The sequence below is a fragment of the Pseudophryne corroboree genome, chromosome 11 (assembly GCF_028390025.1).
Source record: "Pseudophryne corroboree isolate aPseCor3 chromosome 11, aPseCor3.hap2, whole genome shotgun sequence".
NCBI lineage: Eukaryota > Metazoa > Chordata > Amphibia > Anura > Myobatrachidae > Pseudophryne > Pseudophryne corroboree.
In genome coordinates, this window is record NC_086454.1 from 92,642,812 (window position 1) to 92,668,564 (window position 25,753).

General features: G+C 49.0%; 1 protein-coding gene across 1 annotated transcript in view; it reads left to right on the forward strand.

Annotated features, from left to right (window-relative positions):
• Nucleotides 1-25,753, forward strand: part of F2 (coagulation factor II, thrombin) — a 108,299-nt gene that overhangs the window by 27,829 nt on the left and 54,717 nt on the right. Inside the window, exon 3 of the mRNA XM_063944540.1 lies at nt 21,688-21,712. Within this exon, the coding sequence (XP_063800610.1) occupies nt 21,688-21,712 (25 nt within the window). The remainder of the gene's footprint in view (nt 1-21,687; nt 21,713-25,753) is intronic.

Genomic DNA, 25,753 nt, shown 5'->3' on the forward strand with positions numbered 1-25,753 from the left:
AGCCAATTCACATGCTCTGGTTAGGGCGACCAGTTCAGCAACCTGGGCTGAGTGAGGTGGGCCTAGCGGTTCCGCTTCTATGGTGCCTTGGTCATCTACGACTGCGTATCCAGTACACAAGTCTCCCGAGTCTGACTGTCTATGACAACTACCGTCCGTGTAGAACGTAAGTTCTACATCTTCCAGTGGGTTGTCACTGATGTCAGGCCTTGCGGTAAAATTTTGGGTCAAATATTCCATACAATCATGAGTGTCTTCCTTTGTATTAAATCCTCCTTCCCCACCACTCTCATCCTCCACCCTTTGTGCCTGTCCAGGCACACCTGGGAGATATGTTGCAGGATTTAATGCACTGCATCTCCTTATGGTGATGTTTACGGGGGCCATTAGTGCCAATTCCCATCTTGTAAACCGCGCTGATGAGACGTGCCTGGTTTGGGCAGAATTTAACAAGGCTGACACTGCATGTGGTGTATGAATTGTGAGGTTGTGACCTAGCACGATGTCTTCGCTTTTCGTTACTAGCAATGCTATCGCGGCAACGCTTCGCAAGCATGTGGGGAGGGATCGCGCTACCGTATCTAGCTGAGCGCTGTAATATGCTACCGGCCTGCTGGCATCACCGTGTTTTTGGGTTAGTACGCCTGCCGCGCAACCAGCACTTTCTGTTCCGTATAGTTCAAAGGGTTTCCCATAGTCCGGCATACCCAATGCTGGTGCCTGCGTTAGGCACTGTTTAAGTCTCTCAAATGCTGTCTCAGACTCGTCTGTATGCGAAATCCGATCAGGTTTGTTTGAGGAGACCATCTCCTGCAAGGGTAACGCTAGGATGGAAAACCCTGGGATCCAGTTACGGCAATACCCACACATTCCTAAAAATGTTCTGATCTGTTGCTGGGTTTGTGGCAGAGTCATGTCTCTAATTGCTTGAATTCTATCAGCGGTCAGGTGTCTCAGTCCTTGTGTTAGACAGTGTCCCAAATATTTTACCTTAGTTTGGCATAATTGCAACTTGTCTTTGGAAACCTTGTGTCCTGTGTCTGAAAGATGAAACAGGAGCTGTTTCGTATCCTTCAGGGATGCTTCCAATGAATCAGAACACAGTAGTAGATCATCCACGTACTGTATTAATACTGATCCACTCACTGGTTGGAAAGACTGTAAACAATCATGCAAAGCCTGAGAAAATATACTTGGGCTATCTATGAATCCTTGTGGTAATCGAGTCCATGTGTATTGGACTCCTCTGTATGTAAATGCAAACAAATATTGACTGTCAGGGTGCAGAGGTACCGAAAAGAAAGCGGAGCAGAGGTCAATAACAGTGAAAAATTTCGCAGTGGGAGGGATTTGCATTAGGATGACAGCTGGATTTGGCACTACGGGGAACTGACTCTCAACTATTTTGTTAATCCCCCTTAGATCCTGCACTAGCCGGTAACCCCTCCCCCCACTCTTTTTAACCGGGAAGATGGGACTATTGGCAGTGCTGGACGTTCTTACCAGAATGCCCTGTTGTAGCAAGCGCTCTATTACGGGATACACTCCTAACTCCACCTCTGGCTTCAGAGGGTACTGTGGGATTTTTGGAGCTATCCTACCATCTTTTACTTGTACAACTACCGGAGCTACGTTTGCCATTAATCCAGTGTCCTGTCCATCTTTAGTCCAAAGTGACTCTGGTATCTGAGATGTCATTTCTTCTACTTGGGAGGGAGTCCTATTTGTCATAATGGTATGTGACATTAATTTTGACGGGGAGTCTAACATGTCTCGCACTTCCTGAGCGTGATTCTCAGGTATGTCCAAGAATACACCTTCAGGAGTACAATAAATGACGCACCCCATTTTACACAGTAAGTCTCTTCCCAGGAGATTAGTCGGTGCCGATGCAGCCAGCAAAAAGGAATGCTTGGTATGTAAAGGCCCTATTGTAATCTCGGCTGGTTTGCTAACAGGGTAGTGCTGGACTACTCCCGTTACCCCTATGGCTGGAATTGTCTTACCAGTGGTTCTCATGCCCACTGTCGAATTTATCACTGATTTGGCCGCCCCTGTGTCTACAAGAAAGTTTAATGATTTACCAGCTACATTGATTGCAATTTCTGGTTCACTTCCAAGGCTTGCAATCAATTTTACTGGCTGCAGATTACAGGTATGGCCACACCCCTATTGGGTATGGTGACCTCCCTGAATCCCGCTGGCAGCAACTACTTGTGATGGAGTTAATTGGGAGCTACCAGAGGCTTGTCAGTCTCTGTTCGGGGGGTATCTTTTTGTTTCCCCTGCATGTGGCTCATAACTCCGTTTCTGCGGACCCTGCTCCCAATGTCGTGTGTCGTGTCGTTGTCTAGGGGGTTGGTATGATCTTTGCGAATTTTTCGCTCTACAGTCTCGTGCTATGTGTCCCTGTTTATGACAAGAATAACAAGTAACCACATTTGACTTACCCACAGGGTTTGGTGATATAAACAAAGGCTGCCTTGTGGTCAGGGCCTGTATACTTACTGCCATTAATTTATCACCTTGTTGTTCCCTGTGTCTGGTGATGTTCCTATCGTGATCAATAGCAGCCTCTCTCAAAGTAGCCACAGACAGACCTCGCCAACATGGCTGTGTGGTCTGTACCCTAGTCTTCAATGACTCTTTTAAACCATCCATCAGTACCGATACTGCTACTTCTCGATGGTTTATGTTTGTTTTAATGTCCTCTATGCCTGTGTATTTTGCCATTTCTGATAATGCTCTGTGAAAATACTCTGCAGCTGTTTCTGACTCCTTCTGTTTAATGGAGAATATTTTGTTCCATTTAACTACGGCTGGGAAATACTCCTTTAACTGTAAACTTATTCTTTTTACATTGTCTTTGTTGTACACTTCGGTAAGAGGTACATCCTGATCTAATCCACAGTCAGCTAGAAATTGAGCTGCGTCGACATTGGAGGGTAAACATGCTCTCAGCAATATCTGCCAGTCTTTATTGTTGGGCTCTACAGTGTTACCTAGGTCTCTGATGTATTTTTGGCTGGCAACTAAGTCTTTTCTAGGGTCAGGGAATTCAGACACTATGGTCCTTAATTCCATTCGGGAAAATGGGCTGTACATGGCAATGTTCCTAACAGGAGTGACTCCTGAAGTGTCTGTTTTCCCATTTGGAACTACTATTACCTTAACAGGATTAACTCTAACAACCTCATTCTGTGTAGATTCTACAGGCTGTGGTGAAATAGTTTCAGCATAGTGTATGGTGCCGTACTTACCCGTTGATACGACCTCACCTATCCCTCCGCTAGGGGCTTTCGTTACTAATCTCGGGGGTTGAGCTGTGCCTACAGTGGTCTCTGCTATGGTGGCTGCTAGAGAGAGCGCTGAAATTGTTGCCGATTCGTCCTCTTGATCACACTCCTGAGGAAAGTTCAAAACAGGGTACAACTTGCACGGGTTAATACTTGCATTGGTTAATTGGTTAACATTATCTTTAACATTTACACAGTTGCTAAGTGTTTGTGTGTTACACCTTAGTGCGTCATTCTCCGCAACCAATTTCTCTCCTGATATATATGGTGGTGGTGGGGCCGTGGCTATCAGTTTTCTGATCGAGCCAGATCCCGCCGCCTGAGCCAATCCTCTCTGTATGTCACCCTCCTGTTGCCACAACTGTAAATAATCATAATGTTTGATTCGTCTCTTGGCTGATTTAATGAGACATATCCTTCTCCTTAAATTCGTTAACACTTCTGTGCTGAAGCTACCTACTCTTGGGAATTTCTCCCCGTCATGTACTGTCATTCTCTCCCATTCATCACATAAAGCTTCTGTGTGACTTCCGTATTTCTCACACATTACGTATCTTGCCGACCCGACTGGTCGGTTCACTGAATCAACCCGAACCGAGGTTGATCGCCCCCTACCTGAACAAGTGGCCCCCATAGTTCGAAGGTGTTGCTTTATTCAACCAACCCTTACGCAAACCAAAATGTTCAAAATAGGCTGACGGTGGCGGTTTACCGAGTACCCCACTCACTCGCCCACGCCGACCAATACGACCTGATCACACCGATATGGTGCTGGCGTACTCGACCCAGGGCCCCTGCGACCTGAACCTCTATTTACTGGAACCTGTGAGGGTGATCCGAAGAACACTTATTCTTTCCAGTAACTATTGGTTGTTGGATAGTTCCTGAGTGAGCAGCGAACCTCCCTTAAAATAAAAAAAATTACACAAATCACGTTAGAATGTACAAATAGCGTTTATGACCTTCGTACACAAATAGTACCGGTCAGGTTTACTAATGCACACAATTACGTGCGGTACAATCGTTCAGCACATAAGCAACTAATCTTATGTACGGAGCGACCAGTGGAATCGAAAATTGCGGCTGCGAATTCCTTCAGCCAGAGCTTGTATGGCCTATATGGGTGTTGCACCAACCCATTCTTGGTGTTGTGCCTGTGGACTGTATAGCGGACTTCCTTGTCTGCTGTACCTGAACCTGCTGGTCTGCTATGACCTCCTGGTCTGTTACAGTATGACCTCCTGGTCTGCTACACTCTAATGCTCAAATTGTATGTTTTAACCAGGGATGCCTCCCTAGCCACCATGTACGTCACTTACACGCATGTACCTCACGAGAACTCGACTTTTCTTGTGGTTCAACCTCAAAATTGTAAAAACAAACACTCACTCACCACATATACACTTTTGTTTCTATTTCTATTTCTGCGCAGAAATTTTCTTTAGACCAGATGTGTTACAAATTAGGAGAAGGATCTATTAATTTAAAATTTGAATGTTAAAATAGATTTGCGCGATTTATCGCCTTGCGTTATTTACCGCGTTGCGCTATTTATCGCGTTGAAAAAAATTAACACTTGTGATTTGAGTTACGTGGGCGTACCCGTACGCTCCGTTGCGTAATATACGCTGCGTGCGTCGGCCCTTGGATTGCGTACGCAAGTCTCAGTCCTTTGTTAGAGACACGTGTACGCAAAGCAAAGATCCACCGCAACACAATTTGTACGTTTATCAATGTAGATGATCCTTTATCATCTACCACGCACCACACTGACTTCGCCTTGTCTCTCAGGCACAGCTGTGTGTTTGTCTATACTTTAACTATATTACCTTTACTCTTAAACTATGAAATAGCGGCAAATCTCTCTTAGCACGTTTATCAACTATAAAACTGGCAAACAGGATAGTGATATACGAAAATACACAAATGAAAAAAAAAGAAATGCAGATATGCGTGCGTGTGTACGCAAGACAGAAAAATAAACAGTTTTAAAAGAGACTAGCGTGTTGTTCTTACCTCCGGTTCCCGGATTCCTTCAGCACCCTTTACTAAGAGAAGCAGACGCTTATCCAAACAGCACTACGAGGAATATGATCTCCCGCCCTTTGCTGCTGGATAATGTCTGTTGAAATTACCTAGTGCAGATATGTGAAGGACAGGACGAGCCGCCAATTGATAAAGCTAAATATTTATCTTATATAATACCCTTTATGAGGTCTAAGAACACTGTACGCTATCTACGTATGAAGTACCGTAAGGGTACGCACGTTGCGTAACAATCGCTTAGCCGTAGTCGAGACGCTCAAGCGTCACGTTCGCTCACGGCCAAGAGATCACAGGCAGGCACGCTATTGGCTGCTGACTAACTTAATGATTCGCTATAGCGTAGCGGACGCTCGGGACCACGAGGAGATCACCAGCGGCGCTGACGCTCACAATGTTAAACCTTTATATCTAAACCATAAACAATGTAATATGCTGTAAAACCTTTGTGTAGAGATAGGGTGTAGATGCAACCTAGTGTAACCTTATTAACTTAAAAGCTGTTTGAGCGTCACCGACGCTCTGAGAATACTAAACACTATAAGAAATACACAGATACCTGGGCTTAGGGTCCAACGCCTAATATATATATATTTTGAATGATATACTTGCAAAAGAATTAATACAAATACAAATCATACACTACAATATAACATAGACTGCCTAACCAGATAACTACACAGGAAATATAATACAATTACTATTTAAGGGAAAATAAGAGAAAAAGAGGAGGAGAGAGAGAGAGAGAGAGAGAGATAGAGAGAGAGAGAGAGAGAGAGAGAAATTGGCCCACAATAACAAGAAGATCAATATAGTTGCGGAGAAACACTTACGCACAAGGGGAAACGATCGCATGCGCCTCGATATCCAGCTCCCGATTATCAGCAATGAGAACCGTTGAAGAGAGTGAACTGGATATGGTCGGCCTGCCTATTTATGCCCCACACACAATGCAATTCAATGGTCCCTACAATCTCATTGTTCATTGGACACAGGAATTCGGCTTCGCATTATAACAAAAGGTCATAGGTTGATTCATACAGGTGGGCTGTGACTGCTTCCAACTGTTCAGGTGGGTGGGATACTGGGTTTCCCGCCGCATGACTAAATAAGAACGAATAATAGTAAATGGACATAAACTTCTTATGTCCATAACTATTCGCACGAGCGATTAATCCGCTCCAAACCAACACCGGAATATTGCTATTTAAATACTCTTCCGATGGGTACTAAACACCACTGTATGACCCCTGTTAGACCCTTCGTACAATACAAAGAGGGATCTCTCTGTCCAGGAACATGCTATGTTAACTAAACTTTCAGAATCTATCAAAGGGACCATGATCTACAAAATACATTATATAGTGAAAATATGTAACGATTGAGTCGCACGCTACGATCACATAAACTCTACCGTAAATACGCATACCGTGCGCCTGCGGGTGCCCGCGACTGTGAGTATGCGCACGTACGGGAGAGCGCACGCATGCGCAGCACGGACCTGTGTGAGGTGCAAATATGATAGTGTGCATAGAGATATTTTTCTGACTTTGACAGCGTCTGTGGCTAGGCAATGTGTCTCAGTGCTCTCCCTGGTGCAATGCGTCTCAGTGCTGTGCCTGGCGCAAAGTGTATAGGAGGTTCTACCTGGTGCAGTGTGTATTAGCTGCACTACTGTGTGGTGTAATGCAAATTGCCACTATTATGTGGCCACGTACCTTCCCCACGAAGTAACTCCCCTTAATTTTTGCTGCGCGCCTACGGCGCGCACTGTCCATTCTTTGACATATAGGTATGGGAACAACAAGCAGTATGTACATCATTTTGCCCTCCTAACTTAAAAATGTGCCCTCCCTGTGATCAGCACCATGCCCTAAAAAGTGAACACTATCATGTGTAGCTGGCACTGCTGGGGGGCATGTCATGTGTAGCTGGCACTGCTGCAGGGCATGTTATGTGTAGCTGACTAGCTGGCACTGCTGCGTGGCATGTCATGTGTAGCTGGCACTGCTGCGGGGCATGTCATGTGTAGCTGGCACTGCTGCGGGGCATGTCATGTGTAGCTGGCACTGCTGCGGGGCAGGTCATGTGTAGCTGGCACTGCTGCGGGGCATGTCATGTGTAGCTGGCACTGCTGGGGGGCATGTCATGTCTATCTGGCACTGCACATTATGTGTATCTGGCACTATACTGGAGACATTGTGTGTAAGGAACACTACTGTGGCTATGTGTAAGGCTGCTAATTGTGTGAAAATATGTTTATAGTTTGATGATATGAAGTTATGAGGCCATGCCCACTTTTCCAGAGGCCACACCCACTTTTCCGGGAGCGCGCATGGGGGGGGGGGGGGGGCTTTTACATTTTCTCGCTCAGGTGGCTAGTAGGCCTGGAGCCGGCCCTGCCGTGTCCATAGCAGTTTATCTCAAAAAACGTTCTCCCACAGTTGCCCTAAAGGACATAACACCAAGTAAAGCATGGTCAAAGAGAAAACCAGATGTACAACATTGCAGAACCTTTGGCAGTACTTGTGCCATTATCTTTTAGCCTATCTGGGAGGAGCGGAGAGGGGTCCTTCAAAATGTTAACAGGCTTTTATTTTCCCATGGGCACTGGCCAAACAGATTGATGGTATGATGGAGGCAGTCTGTAGGGACATCAGATCTTCACATGTATTCTATCGTTTTTTATTAGGCTGCATTCTCATGAATATTTCTTCATGCTGCAAAATGGCCGCTTCTTCTGTGTGTACTGTGGTGCACTTTCATGTATGGCCCTTTAGACAAATACGTTGATCTAGTTCATGTGGATATTAGATTTATTGTGAATTTACATACTCTAAGGGGTATATTTTCTAAATTGTGGGTTTTTAGAAGTGGAGATGTTGCCCATAGCAACCAATCAGATACTCAAAATTATCTTCTAGAACAGGGGTAGGCAAGTAATTTTTAATGGAGTCCGGATGTTATCTAATTATTTTGACCGAGGTCCAAAAAAAACACAAAATCAAATATCTGGAATGTAAATAATAACAAGCTTTTATTTTGTTGCTGAAACAAGCAATATACTACATTCCTTAAAAGGAATTTTAAGCCTTAAATAAAACTTTACTAGACATTACGAGTCTTTATGTTACTCTTAGGCAGTGATTCAGGTTGGTTTGCAAAAGCAAACTCTTTCTTTAATGGACAAAACAATGGGGGTAATTCTGAGTTGATCGTAGCAGCAAAATTGTTAGCAGTTGTGCAAAACCATGGCATACCTCCCAACTTTTGGCTGTAAGGAAGTGGGACTCTAGCGCGGCGTCGCCGCGCGCCGACCCGAAAAGGGGGCGTGGTCTCACTCGAGTGGGCGTGGTCACGCCAAACGCCCGTTTTTTTTTTCTTTTTGGGGGCGTGCCCAGCGCTCCCCGAGCAGCTGGGCAGCCCCCGCTCCCCTCCTAGCTCTGAATACATGCCGTGCGCGTGCGCACAGCATGTATTCAGAGATCACCAGCTGCTTTGCAGAGCAGAGCAGCGGGTGATCAAAGCCTCCCCCCAACTGCCCCCCCACCCGCGGGACACCGCTGCCCGCGGGTGGGACAGCGGGACAGGGTCCGAATATCGGGACTGTCCCGCTGAAAGCGGGACAGTTGGGAGGTATGCCATGGGGGTAATTCCGAGTTGATTGCAGCATCAAATTTGTTAGCAGATGGGAAAAACCATGTGCACTGCAGGGGGGGGGGCAGATATAACATGTGCAGAGAGAGTTAGATTTGGGTGGGTTATTTTGTTTCTGTGCATGGTAAATACTGGCTGCTTTATTTTTACACTGCAATTTAGATTGCATATTGAACACACCACACCCAAATCTAACTCTCTCTACACATGTTATATCTGCCTCCCCTGCAGTGCACATGGTTTTGCCCAACTGCTAACAAAGATCCTGCTGCGATCAACTCAGAATTACCCCCAATGTGCACTGCAGGTGGGGCAGATATAACATTTGCAGAGAAAGTTAGATTTAGATGGGTTATTTTGTTTCTGTGCAGGGTAAATACTGGCTGCTTTATTTTTACACTGCAATTTAGGTTTCAGTTTGAACACACCCCACCCAAATGTAACTCTCTGCACATTTTACATCAGTCCCACCTGCAGTGCACATGTTTTTGTACATTAAAGAAGAACTTGGCTTTTGCAAACCAACCTGAATCACTCCCTTAATGCGAGAAATTGCACTTCCGATCCTGAGACAGTTTTTTAAAGTTTGGAACTCTTGGAGAACAACTAATACGCAAAGTGTCTTCAAGGTGGGCATCTGTTAACCTTGATCGATGTCTGTTTTTCAGAAAATTCATCTTGGCAAAAGAGGTCTCGCATATGTATGTGGAGCCAAACATGGTGGCTATGTTGATAGGCAGTTTTTTAAAAATTTGCGTACTTGACTAAAACATGCTTAGCCCCAAAATCTTCAGTGGATGCAGTTTTGTACATTTTCAAGGAAGCATCTTCTTGCATGTCGATTATCTCCATTTGAAGGGTAGGTTTTGAAATTCCGAACAACTTCTCAGCTACATCAGTCCATTCTCCCACTGGAGAAACTTCATAAGGAGTTTTTATAAAATGTGACAGTTTCCCTATCTCTGCAAAGTCTTGGAATCTTGCTGCAAATTCCCTTCTAAGATCTGAGACAAAACTTGAAAATACTGCAGTGTCCATTTCAGAATTATTTTTTCTTAATTGAAGAGTAGTTGGAAAATGAATAAATTCTTGCTTTTCAATGTCTTTTTCAAATATATCAAGCTTGCGATGGAAAGCAGAGACATTTTTGTATCAGATCCCTTGCAACTCAGTATTAAGCTCATTTAAATATTTGAGAATGTCTTTCAGAAAAGACAAAGCTAGCATATTGCACTTGTTGGCTAGGTGCTCCATGTACTTCCTTGCTTCTTCGGTATTCATATTTTCCAGGAATACTGTCACTTCATCTTTTATGTGCCAAAAACGTTCAATAACTTGGCCTTTAATCAACCAGCGAACATTGTTGTGTTGTAATAAATCGGAATAGGCCGAATCACATTCAGACAAGAACTCTTTGAACTGTCTGTGCTGAAGAGCAGAGCGAGACCTCATAAAATTGATGAACTTAATCAAGGTGTCCATTACGTCTTTCAATGTAGCACTGAGTTTGCCACAAAGGGATGTCTGATGAATTATGCACTGATAAGATAATATCCCAGCATTCTTATCCTTGATTCTCTTTACCAAACCCTTTTCTTTGCCTATCATGGCCGGGGCGCCGTCAGTGGAAATGGACACAATTTTATCATAGGTAATGTTTGATTTTGTAATGAATTCATCAAAAGTCTTGAACAAATCTTCTCCTCGAGTCTTGCCTTTAAATGGCTAGCAATTAGCAACTCATCTCTAAATAGTTAAATGCTAGCAATTAGCAACTCATCTCTAAATAGTTTACTTTCAACGTCATAAAATCGCACAAAAATGGACATTTGTTCATTGTCAACAATGTCGCAAGATTCGTCAAGTGCAATGGCGTAACAAGGTGCCTTATGTAGAAGTTTGAGCAAGCTGCTTTTGTTGTCAGCAGCTAAAATTTCTGTTCTTCTTGTATTGCTTCTTGATGACAAAGGAATGCCTTGAATAGCCGCAAGAAGGAGAGAGAATTGACTGCATAGGAAAGGAAAGAGTTAAACATCTGGGGAGGGGTGGACCTAGCTGTTAGGAAAGTACAGCCTTTTTAGGGGGAGGGTTTGATATATATAGGGAAGGTGAGGCCATCTTAGTTCTCTTGGTGGATTTGCTTTTAGGTGAGTGCTGCAGTGCAGACAATTTTGTTTTCTCACTCACTGTGCAAATATTACACAGAGTAACCCCCACTTGCTTGTTAATACTCCTCCTCTCCACCTTCTTATTACCTGCTGCTATGGCTGCCCGCCCCCAGCGCGTTTTACGGGCCCCGGCTAGATACCGTGGGTCAGACGGTCGAGCGGGGCCTGAGGAGGCAGTGGGTGGCATGGGGGACGGGGCTCCGTCCCTCGTGGCCCCAACAAGCACAGACGCGGGCATCATAAGCAGGGCCCGGTCGGGCTCGCCGCCGGGAGCCGAGTCGGTCACACCGGCCGGGCGAGGGCGGCGTGGGGTACCAGGGGTCCCTGCAGGCCGCCCGTCGACGGGCGGCGGCCATCCCCTGAGCCGCTGAGTCCGGGATCGTGTCGGGCGCCCGCGCCGCGGGTGGCGCTCGGCGGTTGCAGATCCTAGCCCTCCTCCCTTGCCACGGCCGAATGCTAGTGCCGGGCGGAAGGAGAGGACGGGAAGGGGAGCTGGCGGTCGCCGCGCGGGGCCTGTGCAGGAGCCTCGCGCGGCGGACGAGGAGGAGACGCCGGCCGGGAGCTCGTTGGCGGGAAGAGGTGGGACGCGCGCACGGGGTGCGCGCGCGCCCACGCTCGCTCCGGACGGCGCCGGCCGCGCACGTGTGCGCGCAGCGGCGCCGCCAATGCACCGGCCACCCCTTTTGACTCCCCGGATGCCGGAGTCCGGCAGGGGGAGGGGGCACACAAGGGGGGTGCAGCGCTTGCCTCTGGTAGGCGGCGCTGGGCGGAGAGAGATGGCGCCAGGAGAGGGGGCCATGACAGGAAATACAAGGGGTGACCGCGAGCAACATGCGCGCGCGCACACCAGAGGCCGTGCGACGCGCGGGGGAGCGCACGCGGGCGCACCGCGGGTCTCTTTGAATCCTCACACCAACCCTACAGAGGCGGGACGCAGCGGGTCCCGCGGGTGGAGGGGAGACAGGGAATGGGTCAGCGGCCGCAGGGCCGCGGCACGGGCCGCTGCGCACGACAGCGGGTCCTCCCCAGGACCGGGGGATTCTTCTGCTTCGCTGGGGAGGGAGGACGAAGGCTCAGAAGTGGAGAGCCAATGGTCCGGCCGGGGGGCACTTGCCTTCACGTCGGATCAGGAGGGGCCGGGTCCCCGGGTCACATCGGCCGGTCGGCGGGCGCGGGCTCGCGACCAGGCAAGGGCCGGTGGTCCTTCGGGCGCCGTTGACGGGGGTCGCGGCATGCGGGATCCTCGTGGGGCCCTAGCGTCGGCTCTGGCCACGGTAGTAGAGGCTTTGGGGCCGTTAGCTGCAGTGGCTTCCCCTAGGGCGATGTCTGATCTCGGCCAGCCCACAGGAGGCAGGGGGTCTGGCAAGCGGAGGGCCTCAGCGGCGCAGCGGGTGGCACGAGCCTGCCGAGAGCTAGGGGCGGCCGCGGCGGAGCTGGAGCTAGGTACGGACCAGGAGCGGCAGGGACGCGCGCTCACAGCGCATACCACACGGGGGGCCCGGCGTGCGCCGCAAGCATGGGCCGGGCCCTCTTCTGCTTTGTCTTTCACAGAGGGCCGAGAAGAAGGGGATTTGGCAGGATTCGTGGATGACGACGATTGGACTGAGGAGAATGAGGATTCCAGGTCGGAAAGGTCGATGGCATCCGGTGAGTTGGCACAGTCTAGATCAATTTCCTCCACGAGCTCGAGTTCGCATAGCTCCTCGTCTTCCTCCTCTTCCTCTTCTCTGTCGTCGCAAGCGTCCGACGTAGACAGTACTTCTAGGGCAAAGAAGAAGGCGGCAAAATTTGCCAAGCGGGCAGCGAAACAGCAGAAGAGGCGTAAGCGGCGCAAGCGAGTCAGCGAGGAAGAGCGTAGGGCAAAGAAGCGGCGCGATCTTCCTGGGGTAGTGCGCTGCGAGTACACCGCGGTTATGCGGGGGCTGCGAGACAGCTGCCGCAAGAAGATACGTAGGGGTGACTTCGTGGACTTATTCATTTTGACTAAGGCCATGAAGAAGGATTACAAAGCGGTGGCCGCTAAGAAGGGCATGGGGACAGAGGTTTTCCGGTCTTTTGATAATTGGCTGGCCGGTTTCTGGGTCTTTGCGGCATGCTATTTAGAGGATAGGCCGGAGGAACACATGAATATTATCCGGTACCTGCATCTCATTCACGACATGCAGCGCACGTCCTCGGGCTCGGAATGGCGCCGGTATGACCAAGAGTTTCGGGAGAAACAGGACGGGCTAAGGGTCATGGATTTTGGGTTCAAGGACGTGGAGGTATGGCTCAAAGTGACCCGGGCCTCGCAGCAGGAGGAAGAACCCCAGAAACAGGGAGCAGGTGGGCGTCGCGCAGGGTCATCAGCCCAGGGGTCAGGCGCGGACGGAGGATTTGCCAGGACAGGTGGATCGGCCGTTCGCGTGGGCGGGCGGTCTGCCCCACGAGGGAAATGCTTCGCTTTTAACAGCGGAGCTTGTTCCTTTGGCAAGCAGTGTCGTTTTCGTCACTCCTGCCAGCAGTGTGGAGGAGCCCACCCAGCCTCCTCTTGTTTCAAAGGTGGTCGACAGGGAAATCGGGGAAAACAAGCGTACCCTAAGCAGGCCGCGAGCGGGACCGCTCGGCAGAGCCCCAACGCCAGTTAAGCTGGAAACGATGGGCAAGTGGTTGGATTTGTATCCGAATAAAAGGGATGCAAAATTTTTGTTAGACGGTTTTCAGTTTGGTTTTCGCTTGCCTGTTGCGAGCGAAGTGTCCGTGCGCGCGCAGAGGAACCTCCAGTCTGCCCGAGCCTTGCCGGCTGTGCTGCGGGAGAAGGTGGATAAGGAGGTCAGGTTGGGCAGGATGGAGGGGCCGTTTAGGTCACCCCCGGTGGATGACTTGGTCATCTCCCCGGTCGGGGTGGTACCGAAGAAGACTCCAGGCGCTTTTCGGCTCATCCAGCATCTCTCTTACCCGCCGGGGGCATCGGTCAACGACGCAATACCACCGGCCCATTGCTCGGTGGTGTATCAGTCATTTGACGAGGCGCTAGAGATGGTCCGCAGCTACGGGAGCGGGGCCCTCATGGCTAAGATTGATGTTGAGTCAGCCTTTAGATTGCTGCCATTGCATCCGGACTCATTCCGTTTTATGGGTTTCCGGATTGGGGCGGAGTATTTCATCGACAAATGTCTGCCGATGGGATGTGCCGTTTCATGCTCATTTTTCGAGCGCTTTAGCTCGTTTCTTCATTGGTGCGTGGAGTCTTCGTCAGGCGGTCACGGGGTTGCCCATTACCTCGATGATTTCCTGTGTGCGGGTCCGGCTAATGACGCAAGGTGCGGCGACTTGCTGTTTAGCACCCGGGCTCTTTTTTACCACTTCGGTGTTCCTGTAGCCGTGGACAAAACGGAGGGTCCGGACTCCTGCCTATCATTTTTGGGGATTGAAATTGACACGGTGGCAGGAGAGTGTCGCCTGCCCCGGGACAAGGTGTCGAAGCTCCGCGAAACCATTTGCCGGTTCAACGGCTCGCGTAAAGTTACGCTGTGGCAGGCGCAGTCCTTGCTGGGCATGCTGAACTTTGCTTGTCGGGTTATACCGATGGGCAGGGTTTTCTGCCGGAAGCTTGAGAGGGCGACGGCGGGGTGTGCCAGGCCTCATCATTTCGTGCGATTGTCCTCCGAATTAAAAAGGGATTTGGCCGTCTGGGCTTCGTTCCTGGAGGATTTCAACGGAGTGAGCATATGGCAAGCGCCAGCTGTAGACAGCGAGCGGTTGCAGCTGTTTACTGATGCCGCAGGTGCCTTTGGATTCGGTTGCTTTTTGGAGGGATCTTGGTGTGCGGCAACCTGGCCGACAAACTGGCATAGCGAGGGTCTTACAAAAGATCTGGTGCTGCTGGAGCTTTTTCCCATTATGGTAGCGTTGGAGGTCTGGGGCGATCGGTTGGCTAATCGCAGCATATTGTTTAGATGCGATAATCTGGGCGTGGTGCATGCGATTAATAACCAGAGGGCTAAATCGCTGGTGGTTCTGCGGGTGCTCGGGCAATTGCTTTTGACGTGCTTGCGTAGGAACCTATGGTTCCGGGCACAACACGTGCCCGGTTTGGAGAACGGAATTGCCGACGCTTTGTCGCGTGGACAGTGGGAGAGGTTTTGGGTTTTGGCACCCGAGGCCGAGAAACAAGGTTTTCACTGTCCCGGTTATGTTTGGCAGGTGATCGGGCCGGACTGGAGGGTCTAGCGTTGCAGTCAGTCGCGCCAGCCACGCTCAAGGCTTACGGACAAGCTTGGAACGAGTGGGAGGAGTTTGTCCAAGGTCGTCAGCATCAAGGTAAGAGCAAGCATCGGCTGATGCTTTCTTTTATTTGGCAGCTTTACGTTTCCGGTAGGTCCCGAGCGGTGGTATCACGGTACTTGGCTGGCGTCTCATTTTTCTGCAAGCTGCGAGGCGTCCCTGATGTAACAAAAAGCGAGGTTCTGCGGAAGGCAATGAAAGGGTGGGCGCGAGTTGCGCCGACGCCACCATATAGGAGGCGGCCCATCGATGCGGCCTTGTTGCCAGCCGTCATCGCGGCGGTGGGGCGAGTCGCGTCGTCTAGGTTTGAGACGCTTTTGTTCAGTTTGGCGTTCTCAATGGCTTACCACGGGGCCTTTAGGGTTTCGGAGTTGGTAGCGCCTTCCAAGAGAGCAGATTCGCGCATGCTGGTCGGAGACGTTGTAGTGGGTGAGAGGTCCTTGCTGTGCAGATTGCAGCGCTCTAAAACGGACCAAGTGGGGAGAGGGCGCTGGGTCACTATGGTTCCAGCGCTAGAGGAGAGCGTTTGCCCAGTGGGTCTGGCTATGCAATATGGGGTGGTGCGACCCGTTAAGGAGGGGTCATGGCTATTGCATTATGATGGGCTGCCAGTCACAAAATACCAGTTCCGTTGGATGCTGGGTCGTTGTTTGGCGAGCTTGGGCCTCCCACCCGCTGCTTTCGGTACCCATTCTTTTCGAATAGGCGCGGCGACGTCGGCTGCTGTGGCGGGTTTTTCCAGAACTGAAATCCAGGTGGTGGGGCGATGGAAGTCGTCAAGTTATAGACGATATATTCGCCCCGTCGCATGAGAAATCGGGTTGCGCCTAGTGCTTTGTTTTAATTGCAATGTATTATGTTGTTCCAGTTCTGTGAATTTATGGTGTTGTGCGTCTGTTGGTGTTTTCCCCCCTTTTTTTATCCTACTCAGGGATTAGCTACTCGCCGTTGCTGGCATGAGTCGGCAGCGGGGGTCTGGAGTTATTTTGCGATTTTTTGCCTGACTTGACGGACTGAATTCTAATCTACAATTCGGCTAATCCGGTCTAATCAGAGTCCCTCAGCAGGTCTTTACGCTTTCACCTCCAGCTGAGTTATTACATGTGTTTCCCATTTTATACCCCCCCCCCTCCCCTTTTTTATTTCGATTGTTTTATTTGAACTTTCCCCTTTGTGTCTTTAATTGCGCTTAAATTGGCAACGAAGCATGGTGCAGTTCGGCTAGGCCGTGACTGCTGCAATAGCGAGATCTAAAGTTTTTTCTTTTTGGCAGATCCTTCAGTGTAAACAATTAATAAGCCTCTTAGTAATCAATTTTACCCCTCTTTTCCCCTTCAGGATGGTGTGACGACAATTTGGCAATTTGGGTGGTTGGCCACTCTTACATTTACTGGGCGGCCAGGTTTGTGGCCTCGGAAGGGGCTCAGGCGTTGCTTGGAGCACAGGGTGTCAGATGGCTTGGCTGGCGAGGAATGATGTGGGGCGAGCTGAGGAGTAGGTTAGTGAGTCAGGCCAGCAAGCATGGAGTCCCTAGGGTCTTGGTTGTCCATCTAGGTGGCAACGACCTGGGGAAGAGGACATCCTTGGATCTGCGGTGGGCCATGATACATGATCTGGCAAGTGTGGCCGCAACTTGGACCAATTGTGTGTTGGTTTTTTCAATGATGGTGCCAAGGTTGTGTTGGAGGGGTGTGGCGGATGGGCGCCAGATTGACGAGGCCCGGAAAAAGGTGAACGGGGCGGTGGCAAAGTGGGTGCTGTCCCACGGAGGGAGGGTGGTTCGCCACCCGAGGATTCGATTCAGAGACAGCCACCTTTTCCGGCACGATGGAGTACATCTATCCAATGAGGGGATGATGTTTTTTTCTGGAGGATCTAGGTTTCGTTTTGCAGGAGTTAGGGTAGGTTTATGGTGGCGGTGCGAAAGACTTTGGGGGATGAGTCTTTCGCTGTTGGCGGAAAAGAACGGCAGTTTTGTATTGTAGGAAAAACTGTAGTGTTTTACAGTTTGTTGTGGTTTAGGTGCACTCACCTCCATCGACTTATGGCCGCTTGACCACCCGTCCGGGAAGGCAGCGGCAGGGCACCCAGGAGCGGTGGGTAGTCACTGTGGGGGTTGAGTTGTCACCTATTACCGGTTTATGATAAGTTTTAGTAAATTTATAGGGTTAGTTATTTAAGGTTAATTTAGGTTAATTGAGCCGTTCTTTTGGGCCGCCACCATATGCCGGCTGGAGCGGCATATTAAATTAATTTCTTTATTACAGGTTTGCTAATGGATAGGGACAAATAAATAGCTAGCAATTTTCTGCCAAAATTCAAGTCTCCGTGTCGTTATTTCTGGTTCTAGGTTATGAATGCTTTACTTTCAAAGAAAGGGGGGTCCACCAAATATCACTAGGATGTTTATGTCCTTCTTCTCTTCAAAAAGTGCTGTGACTGTTTCCAACATACATTCTTTTACGATCTCAGAGTCCGAAAATGGCTTCTGGTGCTTACTAAGCGTCCAGGATATGCGTAACGCTGCTTCTGCAGATTTTTGTTGTTCGCTCATGCACCGAACTAGTATAGCCGTACTATTTTTGTAAGAAGACAGACAAGACTGCAGTTTGTCTTTACATGCTGCACTACCAGGGGGAAACTTTTTATGAAAATCCTGATGATTTGTTTCGTAGTGTCGCTTTAAATTTCCACTTTTAATAATAGCGACCGTCTTGTTGCATATGAGGCAAAGTGGAACAGCTCCAGTTCTTTCAGGCAGCGTAAAACAGTATAGTTCGGTCCACTCCGACAGAAACGTCCTATTTTCAGTGTCAACTTTACGCTCTTTATAAAACATGTTTATCCACAACACGATGTTTGAGTAACTTAGTAATTCGTACTCACGGATGCTCCACGTATACTGCAGCGTCACCGGGTGCCCTTTGTGCCGTTCCAGACTTGGTCCGGATGCAGTATTCACCTGATCTACAATAAGCAAATAGAAAGGACTCAGCTGCCTTGATACACCACTCCACAGGGGGGAGAAAACACCAATTTCCTTAGAATAGTATACAAATGAAAAAAGTGAAGTATCCCTGGCGCTAGGACAGTCCTTAAAGATGTGTAATCGCCCATTAGTGGGGAATATCACAGCCCAGGGTTTTACTTCACACACAACACAATGGGATGAAAATCAATTTATTATAATAAAACAAATACACACTGCACTGAGAAGTTTGTGTATTTGTTCTTGTTTGTGTATTTGTTTTTGTTTGTGTATTTGTTCTTGTTTGTGTATTTGTTCTTGTGAATGTCCCAGGGATGTTTGGGCTGTGATATTTCCCCACTAATGGGCGATTACACATCTTGCGCCACTGATACTTCACTTTTTCATTTGTATACATTTGTAATACCTAATTGTAATCTTATGTATACGATGATTTCTTTACTCCCAGGGTGTAAGAATTAATTGCATCCCATACCCCTACAGTGGAGCGCAGTATCTTTTCTTGTGCAATACAGACACAAAACATGTTTCAAAATATGACTGCTCACCCTTATGTGCAAAGCCCGCGTACGTGGGGACGGCAGGCCGCAACCCGCAGACGCACTAAAAAGTGCCTCCCGGCTCCGCCGCCTGGTAGCTTGGTTTCCTCTTGAGAGGGTGAGTCCCCTGGGTGCGGGGGCTGGGTCCAGTCGGGGCTCCTCCATGCTGTGGTGCGGTGCGCGGGATCCACTCAGCGCCTCAGCCTCCATCAGTCCTGTGACGCCGCGTCAGCCCGCTCACGTGGGACGCCGCGTCAGCACGCTCTGCAGGGGAAGGAAGATGGACGCTCTTGCCTCTCTGCGTCATTACAGTGTGACTACCATCTTCCTTCCCCTGCCAGTATCCTGCCAGTATTTATAATTAGAGTTTATTTTAGATTAGTAAACCGGTCCGCTGTTCTGTTCTTTGCGGTCCGGAGATGGACCGCGGTCCGCCAGTTGCCGGTTCCTGTTCTAGAAGGTGCTAGATAAATGAGTAGTAGAATCTGTTTGGTTGCTATGGGCAACATCTCTACTTCTAAAAATCTGCACTTTAGTAAATATACCCCCAAACATTAAAACACTTGGATATTGTGCACATTCAGTGCTTAAGGTGGTCCTGGAGAGGTGGTGGAACTCACCCCTGCCCCAGATCTAAAGGCATTGTGCGCGCCGTAGGCGCGCGCCACCAAAAATGGGTGTGATCTCAAAACAGAAAGGGGTGTGGTCACTCAACATGACCACAGCAGTAGCACCCCTTATACAATGCCCTCAGTAGTAGTGCCCCTTATGCAATGCCCACTGTAGTGGTAGTGCCCACAGTTGTAGTGCCCCTTATGATAAGCCCATAGTATTGGGGCCCATTATACAGTGCCCCCAGTAGTAGTGGCCTTTATGTCCCCAGGAGTGATGCCCCTTATTACGTGCCTCCTATGCAATGCCCTCATTAGTAGTGCCCCCAGTGGTGGGTCTGGGACTCAGGGTCGACAGCAAAAAGGTCGACACACCTTAGGTCGACACCGATTGGTCGACACACCTTAGGTCGACATGGACAAAAGGTCGACATGGACAAAAGGTCGACAGGAACAAGGTCGACATGGAAAAAGGTCGACGTGAGTTTTTAATGTTTTTTTGGTGTTGTTTTCTTCGTAGAGTGACCGGGAACCCCAATTAGTGCACCGCGTTCGCTCGCCATGCTTCGGGCATGGTGCCTTCGCTCCGCTACCGCTTCGCTCGGCACAGATTACCGTTCCAATCGTAGTCCACGTGGATCGTTAAGTATGAAAAAGTTCAAAAAAAGAAAAAAATCGTGAAAAACTCATGTCGACCTTTTTCCATGTCGACCTTGTTCCTAACGACCTTTTGTCAATGTCGACCTTTTGTCCATGTCGACCTAAGGTGTGTCGACCAATTGGCGTCGACATAAGGTGTGTTGACCTTTTTGCTGTCGACCTGGAGTCCGGATACCCCCAGTGGTAATGCCCCCCGTAGTTATGCCCCCAGTACAGATGCCCCAGTACAGGTGCCCCCTGTAGTTATGCCCGCAGTACAGCTGCCCCCTGTAGTTATGCCCCCAGTACAGCAGCCCCCTGTAGTTATGTCCCCAGTACAGCTGCCCACTGTAGTTATGCCCCCAGTACAGCTGCCCACTGTAGTTATGCACCTAGTACAGATGCCCCCAGTACAGATGCCCCCTGTAGTTATGCACCTAGTACAGATGCCCCCAGTACAGATGCCCCCTGTAGTTATGCCCACAGTAGAAGCTGCCCCCAGTACAGATGCCTCCTGTAGTTATGGCCCCCTGTAGAGCTGCCCTCAGCACAGATGCCCCCTGTAGTTATGCCACAGTACAGATGTCCCCTGTAGTTATGTCCCCAGTACAGATGCCCCCAGTAGAAGCTGCCCCCAGTAGTTATGCCCCAGTAGAGCTGCCCCAGTATAGATGACCCCAGTACAGATGCCCCCTTTAGTTATGCTTTTAGTACAGATGCCCCCAGTAGTTATGTCCAAGTATAGATGGCCCCAGTAGAATCTGCCCCAGTACAGTTGCCCCCTGTAGTTACGCCCCAGCATAGATGCCCCAAGAAGAAGCTGCCCCTTAATAGAAGCTGCCCCCAGTACAGTTGCCCCCAGTAGTTATGCCCCAGTATAGTTGCCCCCAGTAGTTATGCCCCAGGACAGATGCCCCCAGTAGTTATGCCCCAGTATAGATGCCCCCAGTAGAAATTGACCCCAGTAGAAGATGCCCCCAGTCGAAGATGCCCCCTTGTAGCGGCGCTTCATACACTAAAAAAAAATAAACCCACACACAATGCTCACCAGCCCCACTCCTGCTTCCAGACCGCTGACCTCCGCCTGGCGCCCGCTCCTCTGATCTATGGGAGAGACGTCATGACGTCTCTCTCCCATAGCGCCGCAAAGCCGCACACAGCGGAAGCCAGAGCTCAAGAGTGAGCTCCGGCTGCCGCTGAGGGGAAGGTGCCGGCGTCCGCTTGACCTCATCTGAGGTAGAATGGCTCGATTGTGGATTCCAGTTACACACTGTCCCTTGCCCCTCTGTTGTTTTTTCATCCTTGGCATTCGTAGTTTGTGTAATTGTGTGAGACAGGACACAATATTAGTGTTTGCCGTGTGTTGTGTATACAATATGTAGGATATTCTTGTGACAGCACAGCCAAGTACATGATGTAACTGCTGCAGTGTGTGTACAGTATTCATGCCTTAACAGCCGTGTTTCTTATTTGTTACAGGATGCATTCTGGTCCCGGTATATATGTGAGTATCAGCGGTCGCAGTCTATTTGCTGATTTCCTCATCACTTAGATGTCACCAGTGATTTGTATGGAGCAATATAGTAAATCACAGTCTGCATCAGACTGTTTGTCTTGCACATGCCCTGTGACTGTTCATTTTTTATTCAGTGAAATCATTGCTCTTACATTGCTTTCATGTTATGTGTAATCCATTTTAACAATTGGACAATTAATTGTGCATGTACACCCATGAAACTACACTATTATCTCTTCATGGGTACTTTGTATTTGTGTTTAACAATATATTCAGTGGTCGAAGTGGAAATTTTGAAGTGGGGGTATGAAAAAGTGAAGGTAGTCATTATGCGCTCTCCGGTAAGGGGGTGTGGCCATTCAAAAGGGGCGTGTCCTTAAGTGTAGTGTACCACACCATATACCCCTTATACACATTGGTGGTCATTCCGAGTTGTTCGCTCGTTATTTTTTTTTTCGTAACGGAGCGATTAGTCGCTAATGCGCATGCGCAATGTCCGTAGTGCGACTGCGCCAAGTAAATTTGCTATGCAGTTAGGTATTTTACTCACGGCATTACAAGGTTTTTTCTTCGTTCTGGTGATCGTAATGTGATTGACAGGAAGTGGGTGTTTCTGGGCGGAAACTGGCCGTTTTATGGGAGTGTGTGAAAAAACGCTACCGTTTCTGGGAAAAACGCGGGAGTGGCTGGAGAAACGGAGGAGTGTCTGGGCGAACGCTGGGTGTGTTTGTGACATCAAACCAGGAACGACAAGCACTGAACTGATCGCACTGGAAGAGTAAGTCTCGAGCTACTCAGAAACTGCACAGAGAAGTCTTTTCGCAATATTGCGAATCTTTCGTTCGCAATTTTGCTAAGCTAAGATTCACTCCCAGTAGGCGGCGGCTTAGCGTGTGCAAAGCTGCTAAAAGCAGCCTGCGAGCGAACAACTCGGAATGAGGGCCATTATGCACCACAATAAGTAGGACCCCTTATACTATCTAGTACTGGTGCCTCTTACACATTATGCCACACTGAATGAGCCAAAATTCCCATGGAATGAGCAAAAATTCACATTATGCCACACAGAATGAGCCAAAATTCACAATATGCCACACAGTAGGATCCAAAATTCACATTATGCAACACAGTATGATTCAAAATTCACATTATGCCACACAGTATGATAAAAAAAGGGACATTATGCCACAAAGCCACGCGGCCGCTCCTGATTGGCTGCTGGTTCCAGAGCTCCAATTGGCACTTGAACAGCATGGAATTTGAAAGGCGACAGCGACGACGGGGTCTTCTGTGCTCAAAATGCCGGTATGCTATACCGGTGTATACCGGCCCACTTCGAGCACTGAATATATTTATAGCACACATATTCCGCAGAACTTTACTGAGAATATTTACTCATTCACATCAGTCCCTGCCCCAGTGAAGCTCACAATCTATACTCCCTACCATTTTTATACCAGGGTTAACTATTTGTTATATTCAACTACCCAGGGCCGGTGCTAGGGTGTTCGGCGCCCTCCTGCAAAATATAAATTTGCGCCCTCCCATACTTTACATGTAGGGCCGGGGGGGGTTACCATGGCCTCCTGGCCCCTGAGCTGCAGGAGATCCGTGTAAGCCTATGGATGTGAACTCTCTGCCCACACTCACTCTGTGCAGCGCTAGTTACGGCCCTGCACACAGACAGTGCCGTAACTAGACATTTTACCGCTGTGTGCAAGAGAGGGAATCGGCACCCCCCCCCCCACACACACCTGTATGTAAAATAGGGGCAGTGCGCGCCGCAGGCGCGCACAAAAAATATAGGGGCGTGGCTTTGCGGGGAAGGGGTGTGGCCACAAAATAATACCAATTCATATTACATATTATAGTAGTCTCCATTATTCAAACTATGTGTTATGCACACCAGTGCCTGCAAGAAAGTACTGGTGTCAGAACTGTTATGCACTCCAGTGTCTGCAGGAATGTACTGGTGTTTGAACTGTTATGCAAAACAAATGGACTCACAGACAAACTGGGGAATATGACATAACGTACACAGAAGGTGATAGGGTAACAAAATACACACAAAGTGAACAGAGAAGCCCAGAGGCTAAGGAACTGGGTATCTCCCTTGTATTAGAACTGCTCAGATAGAAAAAGCAAGATGTTGTGTTTTAATACGTAAAGAACCCGAAATGCTGTTGCTAAGGGCAACAGCAAAACCCTAAAGGGTTACCAACGGGTGTGGCAGTAAACTCCTTGGTCAGAGATGGAATGATAGACACAAGGAGAGTCTCCACAATCTTAATTCTCACTTGCAGTGCACAGGTTTTAGCTTACTGCCACTAAACTGACCCCTGACACCTAGCACAGTGAGACAGGATTAGACAGGCAAGTCTTAGAATGCAGCCGCAAACTTGCTAAGTTCACAGAGTAGTAACAGAACCCCAGCAAGCTAAACGACTGACTCCAGTCTTACTGCTAGGTCTGGATTGGCAGAGTGTAATACCAAATCCCCAGGCCTATTTGCAGTAAGCAACAAACAAATACAAAGCTACACAGTACTGGCTAACTTTCATGAACTGACTAACCAACAAAGATTCAGCAGCATCTGCTTACTCTGAAAAGAGGCCTTATAAAGCAGGTGCTGTCCATGCCCCACTCAGACCTCACAGACTGTGAGCACAAAAACCAGCACCGGATCCCCTGCCGTGCACAGAGCCTATAACCACTGCACAGCAAAAGACCCGAACCGGAGTATCAGCTGCGCTCAGGTTACTCCACTAGCACTTGTCTCCCGGTTGCCATGACGACGTGGCAGCACAGGGCAGGAGACCCTAACAGTACCCCCCCTCTGACGAGGGGTCAAAGAACCCCTACCACCGGGTTTATCGGGGAACTGCGAGAAGAAAGAGCGTATCAGTCTGGGGGCATGAAGATCACAACTGCGCACCCACGACCGCTCCTCCGGGCCATACCCCTTCCAGTGCACCAAAAATGACAGCCGACCCCGAACCACCTTGGAGTCAAGAATCCTTTCAACAACAAACTCCCTCTGGCCACGTATCAGAAGAGGGGAAGGTCTTCCACTGGAAGAAGGATTACTAATCGCCCGTTTTAAAAGGGAACAATGAAATGTTTTATTGATACCCAAAGAACGGGGCAGATCTAACTGAAATGCCACCGGATTGATAACCCTGGTGATCTTATAAGGGCCGATGAACCGGGGGCCTAACTTATGAGATGGCTGTCTCAACTTCAAATTCTTGGTAGACAACCAGACGAAGTCTCCTAATTTGAAGCTGCAGGGTCTTTTCCGCTTATCAAAAACCCTTTTGGTCACTAATGACACAGACACAAGGGCTTTCTTCACTTTCCGCCAAATACCTCTAAGGACCGAAACCACAGAGGAACCACCAGGCGTGGAGTCCAGGGGGTCAAAAGAATTGGCCTTAGGATGATGCCCATACACACAAAGGAAGGGAGAGATCCCTGTAGCAGAGTGAGCCGCGTTGTTATAGGCAAACTCCGCCATGGACAGATGAGCAACCCAGTCAGTCTGACACTTGGAGACATAACACCTGAGGAACTGCTCCAAGGACTGGTTCACCCTTTCAGTCTGCCCATTAGACTGCGGATGGTAGCCTGACGACAAGCTGACAGAAATCTGGAGATCGGAACAAAATGCCCTCCAGAATTTGGCCACAAACTGGGATCCGCGGTCAGAGACCACATCAAGTGGCAACCCGTGGAGACGCACAACATGCAGCATAAATAATTCAGACAGGCGTCTGGCTGATGGCAGCCCAACCAGTGGAACGAAGTGCGCCATCTTCGAAAACCTGTCAACGACAACCCAGATGGCTGTCATCCCCGAGGATTTGGGCAAGTCCACCACAAAATCCATTGAAATGTGGGTCCATGGCTTAGATGGAATAGAGAGTGGATGTAATGGGCCAACAGGAACCCCTCTAGGAGTCTTATTTCGGGCACAGATGTCACATGCCCGAACCCACTGATCCACATCCTTAGCCACCGAGGGCCACC